At 46.6% G+C, this 15035-nt stretch overlaps 1 protein-coding gene across 4 annotated transcripts in view; it reads right to left on the reverse strand.

Moving 5' to 3' along the window:
* Positions 1 to 971: 971 nt before the first annotated feature.
* LOC140716367 (uncharacterized) overlaps positions 972 to 15035 on the reverse strand; it is a 317941-nt gene continuing 303877 nt past the window's right edge. For all 4 annotated transcript variants that reach the window (XM_073029036.1, XM_073029038.1, XM_073029037.1 and 1 more), the window contains one exon: positions 972 to 11193. In XM_073029036.1, coding sequence (XP_072885137.1) covers positions 4984 to 11193 — 6210 coding nt within the window. In that variant the 3' untranslated portion in view covers positions 972 to 4983. The remainder of the gene's footprint in view (positions 11194 to 15035) is intronic.

The following is a 15035-nucleotide window of genomic DNA, read 5'->3' on the forward strand; positions in this document are numbered from 1 at the left end:
CTATGGTGAAGAAGCCATTGATTTTTTGATTGCAAAGTGAGCCACTCAGGCCCTTTGAGCCGTGCTGCCCAGATATCCTAGCCTAATCACAAGACAATTTACAAAGAATGTGAGAGGAAAGCGGAGCACTGGCAGGAATTGAACCCAAGGTGCCCGTACTGTAAGATGTTGAGCTAACCACTACGCTATCATGCTGCCAGTAGCTCTGTTGTACAAAATGTTGGTGAAGTCACACTTGAGAGATCCAGTACAGGGTGTACAGATCCAGTCACCCTGCTGAAGACACCATTAAAATGGAAAAATGCAGGGAAAATTTGAGGATCTGAGTTATAGGAAGAGTTTATGGCAGGCTGGGACATTATTCTCAGGGAAGGGGAGCTAAAAACCAGAGGACAAGGGTTAAAGTGAGAGGGGAGCTGACGGGCAACTTATTCACACAGAAGGCAATGTGCACGTAGAAGTTGCCAGAGGAAGTGTTGAAGCAAGTATAATGGCAATATTGAAAGTACATTTGGATAAATAAACAGATTGGAGGGGGTTTAAAGGGATATGGGGCCAAATGCAAGCAAATGGGACTAACTTAGTGGGCACAGGGTCAGCATTGACTAGATGGGCTGAAGGGCCTGTTACAATGATCTATGACAGGCTTTTTACAAAAAGAAGAGGAAGTTAAGGATGATTTAAAATCGGGTTTCAGTATTGTGAATTGTTTTGATTGGGTAGGTGAGAGGAAACTCCTTGTGGCAGAGGAGTAAGTTGGCATTCTTTGTGGTCCAATGGGACAACATGTACTAGCCCTGTCTCCTTTAGGACAACAAGTGCGACTGGGGCTCAGTGAAATTGGGTTACGCAGTTCCTAGAGGTGGGTGACCAGAGCCATTCCTCTCTTCCCTTTCCTCAGCTTCATGTAGTTAGTCACCAAGAGCCCCATACCCCAGTGGATATAACCAGACTTGCAGCAAACAACCAGGTGAGCATTCTCTCATCTTTATTACCACTCATGGTTAAAGTTATTCATTAAAAATATATTCCACACTAAGTTTACATGTTACAATCACAAGATCAAAAGAATCCCAATAGATGGAACCGAGAGTTATCTAATTCTCCAAAGTCACATCGGCCTTGCTCAAGTACTCAGCTGCATTCTCACAAGGTTTTATAAAATAGCTTATTTTCGAAAAATGTTAGTGGCATGGGGAAATAATCACGATATCTGTTGTCATGTCCAGCAACATGAATGTGAATCTAATGTAAAACATGCTGTTAATATCTACAGTGTCTAAGCATTGAAAAACATAATGGAATTGGCGTGGGGTAGAAAGATGATTGCAGTGTATGTATGCCCTAGACTGCAGTGCTCATCTGGAATGATGGCAGGTTCTGTGAAATAATAGAGCAGGAAAGAGCGCGGGCAGATTAAAGATACCTGCCAGGCCGGGCCAGACCATCGTGGTCACTCAGACACTGTGCTACATGACAAAAACTGTGTTTTCTCAGTCCGCACTTGGTAGTGGAACTGGGGAAGGTAGTCCCGGAGAGAGAGAGGTTGCACTTCGGGAAGACCAGCCAGGGTAGTGTAGGCCTTACACAGTGAACGGTGGGGCACTGAGTGTCAGAGACCAAAGGGATCTGGAATTGCAGATCCATAATACAAGTGGCAGCACTGGTAGAAGATTCATAAAGAAATCTTCTGGCACATTGGCCTTCATGAATCAATGTACTGAGTTCAGGAGATGGGATGTCATGTTGAAGTTGTATAAGACATTGATGAGGCTTAATTTGGAGTATTGTGTGAAGTTTTGGTCACCTACCCTCAGGAAAGATATAAATAAGGTTGAAAGAGTCCAGAGAAAATTTACAAGGATGTTGCCAGGTCTGAGTTGTATGGATTTGATAGAGGTGTACAAAATTATGAGGGGTATAGACAGGGTAAATGCAAGCAGGCCTTTCCCACTGAGGTGGTTCTACAATTAGAGGTCATGGGTTAAGGGTGAAAGGTGAAAAGTTTAAGGAGACCATGAGGGGAACCTTCTTCACTGAGAGGATTGTGAGAGCGTGGAATGAGCTGCCAGCACAAGTGGTGCATGCCAGCTCAATTTCAACGTTTAAGAGAAATTTGGATAGGTACGTGGATGGTAGGGGTATGGAGGCCTATGGTCCCAGTGCAGGTTAATGGGAGTAGGCAGGTTAAATGGCTCAGCACAGACTAGATGGGTTGAAGGGCCTGATTCTGTGCTGTACTTTCCTTTGACTCTGAGAATGTGGGGATGAGAGAGGGATTGTGTGAAAGAAAATCAGAGAAAGAAAATAGAGAGAAAGTGTGTGTGCATGTATGTGTGTTTGCGCGTGTGCATGTGTGTGCGTGTGTGTAAAACAATATATAGCGGTCAGCTCTCCTGCTGCATTTCCTCCCATTTAAAGTGAGATGAACAACGTGATGCCACATGGGATCACATCGGGGAACAGCCACATATTCAGGCTTGGAGAATTAAATACCTCTTAAACATGACAAGGACGTATCTATATCAAGGCACTTAAAGAACTTCAGTACTTTAAAAGTGGTTAATTTTTATTTGAACAGAAAATATTAAATGCAGGGATGTCGGAGAGTTTGCAGGAGGAGAGAACGCTGCAAATCGCTGTACTCTCCAAAGTAAATCCTTCATTCTCTCCGGCGGTCAGTCAGTGTTGGGGCCACTGTGCATCACTCCAGTATCTGTTGGCCCTACACACCAGCCTCTTGGGGAGTGATGTTCATGAATTGTGTCAAAGAAGCTAAGAATTAAAAGTTGCTACGAAGCTGGTCGGGGTGAAGTCTGTAAGAAGGATCACTTTCACTAACTAGCAAACCTGCTGATTTAAACTACTGTCACCTTTTCTTAACCTACTTAACCCTTCTTTCATCACCGAGCCTTGAGGAGCTAATCCAATTCAATCTGCGCATACCCTATAATGAAACCATTTTACAGTTGCCAGTCCCAACGTGTTTATTCAAACACATACACAGGGTAGATACTTATCCTTGGTCACATAAGTTTAATGCATAACCCACACAATGCATCGTTTTGTTGGATTTCCTTGTGCATCTGCCCTATCTTGTGCATTTAGACCATAAGATATAGGAACAGAATTAGGCCATTTGGCCCATCGAGACTGCTCCACCATTCCATCATGGCTGATTTATTATCCCTCTCAACCCCACTCACCTGCCTTCTCCCCGTAACTTTTGATGCCCTGACTAATCAAGAACCCATTTTCCTCCACTTTAAATATACCCATTGAGTTGGTCTCTGCAGCCACCTGCGGCAATGAATTCCAGAGATTCATCACCCTCTGGCTAAAGAAATTCCTCCTCATCTCTGTTCTTTACAGCTAGTAATGCGAAAGGCCTGGAGCTGATCAGCTGTGATTATAGTGAATGGCTGGAGAGGCTGGATGGGCCAAGTGGCCTACTCCTGTTCCTACTGTGTTCCTTTGTGACTGAGGACCAATTTCTCATTGATTTCTTCAATGGGCTTCCATTGGCCAACAATGAGCTCAGGGGTAAACCTTCCCTGCTCTGGATTGACGACTTCTTCAGTGAGCTCAACTGAAATGAGGGGGAATTCCTTTAGCCAGAAGGTAGTAAATCCGTGGAATTTATGGACACAGACGACTGTGGAAGCCAAGTTATTTTGTATATTTTAAGCAGAGGTACTTGATTAGTCAGGGCTTCAAAGGTTATGTGGAAAAGGCAGGAGAATAAGGTTGAGAGGAATAATAAATTAGCCATGATGGAATGGCAGAGCAGACTCAGTGGGCTGACTGGCCCAATTCTGCCCCAGTGTCTTATGGTCTTAATCGTATACACATGGAACATATCTTAAAAGCTGGAGTCAAATGAATTCTGATGCTGATGAGAATTGTTGGTGCTCACTTTTCTCAATCAGTACCCAAATGAACTCATGCAAGCCCTACAGTTACTGGTGGAGGTAGGTGACTTGTTGGTCTCCTTCTCTGCCCAATTGTGCCCTCTTACCCACTGATCCCACTGCACTTAGGACAAGACATCATCACTGTTGAATACATTCATTGAGGCAGGATGCCTGGAGTGGGTAAAATAGGCCAAAGCGACAATGCCCAGCCAGCCTAAGATCTACTGAATAAAACTGGGATCCATCACTTCATCCCTCTCACCTTGTGCGACTCATTCATCTCCAATTACTTCCTGGGATCTATTCAATCCTGTCACCTCGTAGAATCCACTCAACCTCTAGTTGTACACACAAAGTGCTGGAGGAACTCAGCAAACCAGGCAACATCTGTGGAAAAGAATAAACAGTCGATGTTTGGGCCGAGACTCTTCACCAGGCCTGCTGAGCTCCTCCAGCTTTTTGAGTGTATTATTCAATTTCCAGCATCTGCAGATTTTCTCTTGTTTGTGATCCTCTAGATGCCCCGTTTTGCTGTAAGATTGCCTCACCTCTGTATGTGGGAACCCCTCTGTCTCATGACCTCACCCCCCTCGCTGCGAGGAAGTCCCTCTGACTGATTCTTCCTCAAGATATCTCTCACCATCACCAAAAGGGAATAGGCCACTGTTTATCTTTCACTCATTAGACAAAAGCTTAACCGTGCATTTTTAATCCATATTTAACATATTCAAATCATTATATTTTTATTGCTAAAAGTTGCTAATCTAAGCAGGTTTGGAAGCTGCCGGCAGAGGATGAGTGACAAGTGTCTGTGAGGGAACTTGTACACATTGTTAGTCACACGGTAGTTGCTTCAGCAATCTCTACGGTAACATGTTAGTGCAGGTACTGCAATGGACAGTTTAGTTTCTTTCGTCAGTTCCAGTACATCGAAACCATCGTCTGTCCAGGTTCTATAACACAGGAATGCTGTTAAAGCTGAGCCCGAAGAAGGGGGGCTTCCGTCGAAAGCAGTCTAGTCTCTGACCCGCCTCTCAGGCCTTCAGCACCCGCTGTTTCCGGGCTTCACTTAAATGCTGGTTGATTTGTCAGCCAAAGTTCCAGCTTTCGCCTGTCTTCTGCTCTTTGACATAATCACGGAACTAATCTCCCCCACGATCTTCTCCTCTGAAGCACGCTCCTGGTAGATCGTTGTGAAGCCCACTTTAGGCATCTGCAGTTTAAAGAGTCGCGTTGTACCCTCCTCACTCTCCTGTTGCCCCTCCAAGTGGGTGTTGTTTTCATACTCCAGAGAGCTGGACTTGTTGCCAAGGGTCAACTTTGGGAGCTTGAACTTGGCCGACTTGTCTTTGCTGTCTGCCTGTTCCCTCTCATCCCCTGGGCTGCCCTTTGCTTTGGGCTCTTTTCCTGTGGCCGACGCATCTTTAGACTTGCCAGAAGTAAAGCCCAGTATGCTTTTAGACTTTGTGTGACTAGTATCTCCTCCCGAATCCTGGGATACCAGCTCCGTCCTGGCAGTTGACGTTACCAGATTTGACATTTCCGTGTCCTCGTCGGACCCAGCTTTTTCACCGCTCTTCTTTTTGAACCCAGAGAAGCTGATTTTAGGTGCTTTGATTTTTGAACCCCTCACATCCTCTCTGTTAGCTCGAGGAGAGGAGGTCCTGAAGGACTGATCAGAATGGGCTTGGGGGCCTGCATCATCCTTGGAGATGGACATCTCTGTTTTGACCAGCTGAAGGTTCAGTTCGTTGTCACTATCTTTGACCTTCTGATAGGGTGAGGAAAACTCGACTTTTGGAAGTTTTATTCTACCCATTTTTCCGGGGCTTCCAGACTCTTCGCTATCCCCATTAATGTGAACTGCTGGCGCCTCCCCCGTCATTATATTAACAGCGGTTGATTTAATAGGTGTGAAACTAACCTTTGGCAGTTTCAGCTTCATTTTTGATTTCCCATCCAGGCTGTCTGGCTCTTCAGTTTCCTCAACTCTGGCACCCTTTTTCCAGGGGGTTTGAACCTCCCACTCTCCCTTCCTCGTTGAATCACCCGGCGCTCCGTTTCCATTGAACTCCATGGTTTTACCCTTTGGCCACAAGATTTCAAAACTGGGCATCTTCACCTTGGACGTCTTCAGCTTGGCCTCTGCACTGTCTGACTCAGCTGGTGACCTACTGCGGTCCCTGGCCTTGCTTTTCACACGTTCTTCAGGACTCTTCGGTTTTGACACAGAAAAGCCAAGCAGCTGTTTCCTGGTTTTGTCGGTTTTCAATTCTGCATCGGGTCCCTCAAGCCCCACGCCCCACTGAGAACTGACTGCCCGACCCTTTGTCTCAGCAACAGCTGTGGACGAGCCCACCTCCTCTTGCTCCTTACCACTGGATAACTCCACTCCGACGTTTGGCATTTTATTTTTTAGCTTGCTTAGCATACTCTCCGAGACGTCCCCTGCCTCCACCTGAACCTGGGGACCTTTAATGTCTATTTTAGCCCCAGAGCTGCTTCTGTCTCCAGGTTCTCCTTGGACCTTCTGCTTGGAGGATCCAAATGAGGGCAATGTAACCTGGGGTACCTTCAGCTCAAGAGCATCAGCATCAACCTCACTAAGAGTTCCTTTTGCCTCTGCGAGGGGCAGGCCAACGTCGTCACCTCCTTTTTCTATCCCAGCACATAAGTCACTGGTTTTAGGGGATGAGATTTCCACACTGGGCATTTTAAAGGGTACTTTTGTGGACATCGCTCCCGATCCAGTGACGTCTCCACCAGGCTTCTGGCCTGCTCCAATCTCAGCTTTATCACCTGTGGAAGTTTCATCTTTGGTAAAGCCAATCTCGACTTTCGGCATCTTCACCTTCAGCATCTGGAGCTTGCCCTCAGCATCCATGTCTGACCCATCGACGTCTGCCTCGCCCTTCGACCTTCGGAATTCCATTTCTGAGACCTTCACCTTCCCTGTCACCATTCCATCGTCATCTTTCCTGCCACTCCCAGACATCCCAAAATCAGGCATGGTCAGCTTGGGCATTTTAAACCTGGATTCTGAACTGTCAGAGCTAATAACTGGGACTGAGATCTCAACCCTCCCTTCCTTTGCTACACCTTTGATTTCTTGGTTAACAGAAGTGTCCTTGCCTTTTGGAAAATTGACATCCAGGTCAGCATCTGGTCCTTTCATCTTTGGAGCTGCAATAGTAACTGACGGAATCTTAACCTTGAACTTAGCTCCTTCGGAATCCCCTTCTGCCTGCCCGGACTCTCCCACTTCACCTTTCTGGTCTTTCCCAAGAGACAGGCCAAACATTTTCAGTTTGGACTCTTTGCCTTTTCCTTCCAAGCCTTCCATCTCCAGGTCAGCTTCCGTCTCGGCGGATTTTGACAAGATCCCAATTTTTGGCAGTTTCAGTTTCAACTTGCCTCCCTCTGTTTCTGTTTCAGATTTAGTTGCTTCAGTTGTGTCCTCTAAGGCCTTGTCTTTCGATGTTGTCATTCGAAACTTGGGCATTTTAATGATCCCACCAATGATCTTATCCTCTTGCCCTTCCTGTCCCTCTCCTCCCACCAGGTGAGATTTAACTTCCTCTTTCACTTTTGGCTTTGGTTTCTCCATGGGGAGGCTGACTTCCACTTTCTCTGCCCCTGCCCCAGACAACCCAAAACTCGGCAAGGACACTTGAGGCATCTTTAGCTTAAATTCAGCCCCCGACTCCTCTGTGTCAACTTTGAGGTCAGAGGAATCGCTCTTGTCTTTGGAGCGACTGAAGTTAATATCGATTTCGGGAGCTTTCAATTTTGGTGGTGAGATCTTTGGCAATGTAAAACCAGGCATTTTAAACCTTTCCTCTGCCACAGGCCCTTCAGCCTCGAGGAGGGAAGCATCCATATCGATGTCAGCGTCTGACGGTTTAACTTTAGGGAGGGAAATGTCAATCTTGGGCATTCTTGCTTTGAAGCTTGTACCCTTGCCATCAGCCTCACCTACCCCTGGGCTGGAGGTGTCTTCACCTGGTTCCTTATCCTTTGACCCAGACACCCCAAACTTGGGCAATTCCAGCTTGGGCATCTTCAGTTTGAAGGCCGCCTCATCAGCTTCAGAGCTTATTAAATTGGCCTCACCCTCCGTTCCTCTGAGAGTGGTGTCGATCTTTGGCATGGGGAAGCTGAGGTCAACTTCAGGTGCCTTTACTTTGGGCATTGGAATGTCAATCGCTGGCATCTTCATTGATGGGAGCTTCTGTTTCCCCTTGGGATCACCCACTTCCGCATCGACTTTCACTTTTGGAATCTTTAACTCCCCCCCGTAAGTCTTCAGGTCCACTTCCGAAACGTCAACCTCTGCCCCCGGCCTCCTCATCTCAGGCACCGAGATCCCAATCGAGGGCATCTGTACTTTGGGAATTTTCAGCTTGCTGCCAGACCCATCTGCTTCTGCACTCAAGGATCCTGTTTTGGCCTTGACTTCAGGAGACTTTCCACTAGGGACTGGGATATCGATGTCCTCTTCATATTTTTTGGAAGTCCCAAAAGAAGGCATTTTGATCTTTGGCATCTTAAACCTTCCCTCCTTCCCTTTCAGCTTTACGTCATCTATATCTACACCTTCTTTGTCGAGAGCCTTTCCTTTGGCCTGGACTTTTCCCTCAACATGGCTCACCTTCAGCTCAGCTTCCGGCATGTTCCCATCTCCCCCCACCTCTTTACCTTTCAAATCGAACTTTGGGAGAGATATTTTGGGCATCTTCACTTTAGCATCGGGCCCTTCCACCTTAACTCCACCACTGTCAACTTTGGAATCGTGCTCAGTGGAGAAAGGTGACTTCACTGATGGCAAGTTTATGTCAACTTCTGGGACCTTAACCTGGAGAGCTGACGTGTCGATTGTGGGCAGTTTCACCGAAGGCATCTTCACTTTTGTTTCTGTATCTTCCACTTCAATTTTCCCCTTTGAGATCTTTGTTTCCCTTTTGACATCTGTCTCTGCTGTTGGGGCAGGCACCTCCGCCTCACTCAGTCTCATTCTGGGTACAGCTACTTCACATTTAGGCATTTTAAGTGCCGGGCATTTTGTATCAGCATCTGTCTCCTTGGCTGCCTTCACCTCTGCTTCAGCCTCTTTGCCTTTAATGGAAATATCAAACTTTGGGAGAGATACCTTTGGGATCTGAAGAGTGACCTCAGGTGCTTCCATGGTAGCCTTTGGCACGCCACTGGCCACATCAGTCTTCGGTGACTTGGTAGCAGGAGCATCTGCTTTTCCTTTTGGAAGGCGGACATCGACTTCAGGGACTTTGACCTTGAACGCTGAGAGATCAACAGTGGGCATTTTAGAGCCGCCTTTGGGGCTACTCGGTTCAGCTTTTGCCTCTTTGCTGCTAGGTGACGTACCAAACGAGGGGAGCGAGACTTTTGGCACTTTCAACTGCAGCTCAAAGCCTTCTAAGCTCGATTCGGATGGTTGGTCCCCACCTTTGGGAGCCTTGACACCTCCTTCAGCAGTCAGGGCTTCGGCTCTCCCTGGTGGAAGGTGAACGTTAACATCAGGGATCTTCACCTTGGGTGCAGATATGTCCAGGCTGGGCATTTTGACACCGGGCAGTTTCCCCATCGTGAAGCCTGAATCTTTGACCTCAGCGTCCACACAAGTTCCCATCTCCACTTCTGCAGGTTTCATTCTGGGAACAGCAATCTCAAACTTGGGCATGGTTATCATGGGAGGCTTGGGCTTGGCATCCTCTCCATCCGTGGCTACCTTGGCGCCCGCCTCCACTTCTTTCCCGCCGGCCGACAACTTTGGGAGGGAAACTTTTGGTACTTTCAGCTTCAGGTCAAATCCCTCCGGCTGCTGCCCAACCCCTGACACTTTTGCTGCCTTCCCATCTGGTGCGACATCTGCCTTACCCACATCTGGCAGTGTGACCTTGGGCACCGCGATGTCAATGGTTGGCACCTTCACTGATGGGAGCTTCACTTTGGCCTCATGATCTTCCGACTGAGGGCCCTTAATATCAAGTTTAACCTTGGAAACATGCAACCCAGATGCCCCAGCTTCTGTCTTTGGCATGGGAACATCAGCTCGGGCCTCGTCTAGTTTCACTTTGGGCATGGAAACTTCAACCTTTGGCATCTTTATCACAGGGCCCGAAACCTCTGGAGCTGCTTCTGCCATGCTTTCCTTGGCAGAGATGCCAAATTCTGGCAGTGAGACCTTGGGCATCTTCAGTCTTGCTTCGGGTCCCTCGATGGTGATTTTAGACTTCGGGGCATCAGCCTTTGTGGTCGCAGAGTCCCACGGCCCAGGTCCCACAGTGGGGAGTTCTACTGCAACCTTTTGTAGACTAATATCAACATCTGGTACCTTGGGGGCTGAGATGTCAATTGTCGTGACCTTCTGTGCAATTTCTTTAATCTTTCCTTCCAGCCCAAGTGTCTTAGAGCTGCCGACAGCAATCTCAACCCCTGATACGGTTACACCTTCTTCACACGGCTTTATTTTCGGTACAGAAATGTCAATGGCAGGCATTTTCAGCTTGCCCTCTGACCCTTCCACTTGACCTCCTGCCTCCTTGCTCTCTGCTTTGTGTTTTGTGTCCATTCCCTCCATACCTTTCAGTTCAAGTGAGGGCATTTTTACCTTAAAGCCGGGTCCTTTTGCATCGACTTCCCCTTCAGCTGAAGGGCCTTTGACCTCAAAGTCAGCCTTCGGTAATCCGATATCTAGTTCAAGCTTTGGAGCTTGCACTGGGAGCCCCAGCAGTAACTTGCTCTCAGCCACTCCTCCATCAGCCAAGACTCCCACTTTCACAGAATCCTTCAAATCCACTTTTGCCTTTGGACTTGGAGCTTCTATCTTCTCCTTTTTCGTCAGATCAAATGAAGGCATTTTAATTTTTTTCTTCACCTCCTGGTCCTTCTCTGTGACCTGCAGTGGTTTTGCCAAGACAGCAGCTTTCTCCTTCGATTCCATGCCGACCTCGACTTTGACCTTCCCGGGATCACTCACACGGAATCCTGGGAACCTGATCCTCTTCTTCTTGCCCTTAATCTGCCCCTCTCCAAAGGAAAGCTCAGCTTCCACCTCGGGGTGTCTCACCGTGCCCTCACCTTTCAAAGCTGCCTCATCTTTGGGAGAGGTGATACTCAATCTTTTAAACCTGGAGAACTTGGGGAAAGCAAACTCCACGTCCACTGGCACATCTAGTTCCACAGCTGCCTCGTCTTTGCTGAGGATCCTTCCCTTCTTCAGCTGCTTGGTCTTCTTCACAGGGGAGATGCTCTTGACACTCTAAACAGAGACACAACATCTGTCATCAGAATTCAGCTACAGTATCACACAATAACATTGGAGATGGTCAACACTGGGTAAAGTTTACCTGGAACATTAAACCAGAGGAAGAGGCAGAATGGTCACAGGAGTGAAAGGGTTAATGTATGAGGAGCATTTGATTGGTTCTGAGCCTGTGTTCCATAAGGCCATAAGATACAGGAGCAGAATTAGGCCATTTGGCCCATCGAGTCTGCTCTGTCATTCCATCATGATTGATCCAATTTTCCTCTCAGCCCCAATCTCCTGCTTTCTCCCCATATCCCTTCATGCCCTATCAACCTCTGCCTTAAATATACATAAAGACTTGGCTCCCACAGCCGCCTGTGGCAATGAATTCCACATATTCACCACTCTCTGGTCAAAGAAATTCCTCCTCATCTCCGTTCTAAAAGGATGCCCCTCGATTCTGAGGCTGGGTCCTCTGGTCTTAGACTCTCCCACCATAGGAAACATCCTCCCCATATTCACTCAATCAAAGCCCTTCACCATTCAATAGGTTTCAATGAGGTCACCCCTTATTCTTCTGAATTCCAGCAAATACAGGCCCAGAGATATCAAACACTCTTCATTTGGCAAACAGTTCAATCCTGGAATCATTTTCATGAACCTCCTCGAACCCTCTCCAGTTTCAGCACATGCTCTCTAAGATAAGGGGCCCAAACCTGCTCACAATACTCCAAGTGAGGCCTCACCAGTACTTTATACATCACATCCTTGCTCTTATATTCTAGTCCTCTTGAAATGAATGCTAACATTGCATTTGCCTTCCTCACCACTGAATCAACCTGCAAATTAACCTTTAGGGAATTCTGCACAAGGACTACCAAGTCCCTTTGACCCTAAGTTTATTGTATTTTCTCTCTGTTTAGAAAATAGTCAACCCTTTCATTTCTTGTACAAAGTGCATGACGATACACTTCTCGATATTGTATTCCATCTGCCAATTCTATCATCCAACCTCATTGTCATTTAACATAAAAAGAATCAGTCCCAACACAGACCTTCGTGGAATACCAGTCACTGACAGCCAGGCAGAAAAGGCTTCCATTATTGCCGCTCTTTGCCTCCTGTCAGTCAGCCACTGTTTTATCCATGCTAGAATCTTTCCTGTAGCTCGTAGCTTCTAAAGCAGCCTCATGTGTGGAACCTTGTCCAAGAGCTTCTGAAAATCCAAGTACACAACATCCACTGATTTGTACATACGCCAACCCTAAGCCACATATTATAATCTTCCTAGTTCTAGCCTCACTAGCATGTGGCATGGGTAGCAATTCTGAGATCACAACCCCGGAGGTCCTACCTTTTAACTTAGCACCTAACTCCCTGAATTCCCCCTGCAGAACCTTGTCACTCATCCTATCCATGTTATTGATATCTACATGAACCACAATTGCTGGCTGTTCACTCTCCTGTTTAAGAACGCTGTGGTCTTGAAATGAGATATCCTGGACCCTGGCACCCAGCAGGCAACATACCATCCAGGAATCTCATTCTTGCCCATAGAACCTCTTATCCATTCCCCTAACCAACAAATATCCTGTCACCACAGCGTGCCTCTCTCCCCCAAGTCCTTCCCTTCTGAGTCACAGAGGTAGGCTCAGTGCCAGAGACCTGACCAGAGAGGGTTCAGAGAGTTGAAAGGATTAGATAGGGTGGATGTGGAAAGGATGTTTCTATATTTGGAACTAGAGGCCACAGCCTCAAAACTGAGGAGCAAACCTTTAGAGCAGAGGTAAGGAGGAACTGTTTTTTAGCCAGAGGGTAGTGAATCTGTGGAATGCTCTGTCACAGACAGTGGTGGAGGCCAAATCTGTGGGTATAGTTACGTTAGAAATTGATTGTTTCCTGATCGGTCAGGTCATCAAAGGATATGGCAAGAAGGCAGGTGTATGGGGTTGAGTGACCATAAGGGACCATATAAGAGCAGAAGTAGGCCATCCGGCCCATCGAGTCTGCTCTGCCATTCAATCATGGGCTGATCCAATACTTCCAGTCATCTCCACTCCCCTGCCTTCTCCGCATACCCTTTGATGCCCTGGCTAATCGAGAACCTATCGATCTCTGCCTTAAATACACCCAATGACTTGGCCTCTACAGCCGCTCGTGGCAACAAATTTACCACCCTCTGACTACCTCTAGAAATGAATGCCAACATTGCATTCACCTTCTTCACCACAAATTCAAAATGGAGGCTAACCTTTAGGGTATCCTGCACAAGGACTCCCAAGTCCCTTTGCATCTCTGCATTTTGAATTCTCTCCCCATCTAAATAATAGTCTGCCTGTTTATTTCTTCCACTAAAGTGCATGACCATACACTTTCCAACATTGTATTTCATTTGCCACTTCTTTGCCCATTCCCCTAAACTATCTAAGTCTCTCTGCAAGCTCTCTCTTTCCTCAACTCTATCTGCTCTCCAACTACCTTTGTATCATTGGCAAATTTAGCCACAAATCCATTAGTCCCAAACATTGACATACATCATAAAAAGCAGCAGTCCCAACACCGACCCCTGTGGAACTCCACTGGTAACTGGCAGCCAGCCAGAATAGGATCCCTTTATTCCCACTCCCTGTGTTCTGCTGATCAGTCAATGCTCTACCCATGCTGATAACTCACCTGTAACTCCATGGGCTCTTATCTTGCTAGGCAGCCTCATGAGCGGCGCTTTGTCAAAGGCCTTCTGAAAATCCAAGTACAGCACATCTACTACATAACCGTTGTCTACCCTGCTTGTAATTTCCTCAAAGAATTGCAGTAATTGCAGTTGGATGTGTCAGCCAGAATTTTCCTTTCAGGAAACCATGCTGGCTTTGGCCTATCTTGTCATGTGCCTCCAGATACTCCGTAATCTCATCCCTAACATCGATTCCAACAACTTCCCAACCACTGACATCAGGCTAACAGGTCTATAGTTTCCTTTCTGCTGCCTCCCACCCTTCTTAAATAGCGGAGTAACATTTGCAATTTTCCAGTCATCCAGTACAATACCAGAATCTATCGATTCTTGAAAGATCATTGTTAATGCCTCCACAATCTCTTCAGCTACTTCCTTCAGAACCCGAGGGTGCATTCCATCAGGTCCAGGAGATTTATCCACCCTCAGACCAGTAAGCTTCCTGAGCACCTCCTCAGTCGTAATCTTCACTGCACATGCTTCACTTCCCTGACACTCTTGTATGTCCGGTATACTGCAGATGTCTTCCACTGTGAAAACTGATGCAGAGCAAGCATTCCATTCCTCTGCCATCTCTGCGTCTCCCGTTATAATATCTCCAGCATCATTTTCTATTGGTCCTATATCTACCCTCGACTCTTTTTTACCCTTTATATACTTAAAAAAGCTTTTAGTATCTTCATTGATATTAGTCACTAGCTTCCTTTCATAATTAATCTTTTCCTTCTTAATTAACTACTTAGTTTCCTTCTGCTAGTTTTTAAGAGTTTCCCAAACCTCTATCTTCCCACTAGCTTTGGCTTCCTTGAATACCCTCTCTTTTGCCTTTACTTTGGCTCGGACATCACTTCTCAGCCATGGTAGTGTCCTTCTTCCATTTGAAAATTTCTTCTTATTTGGAATATATCTGTCTTGTACTTCCCTCATTTTTCACAGAACCTCCAGCCATTGCTGCTCTGCTGTCCTTCCTGCTAGTATCCCTTTCCAGTCAACTTTGGCCAGTTCCCCTCTCATGCCATTGTAATTTCCTTTATTCCACTGAAATACTGACACATTGGATTTTAGTTTCTCCTTAGATTTCAAAGTGAACTCTATCATATAACCATATAACAATTACAGCACA

This window comes from Hemitrygon akajei, chromosome 25, assembly GCF_048418815.1.
Source record: "Hemitrygon akajei chromosome 25, sHemAka1.3, whole genome shotgun sequence".
NCBI lineage: Eukaryota > Metazoa > Chordata > Chondrichthyes > Myliobatiformes > Dasyatidae > Hemitrygon > Hemitrygon akajei.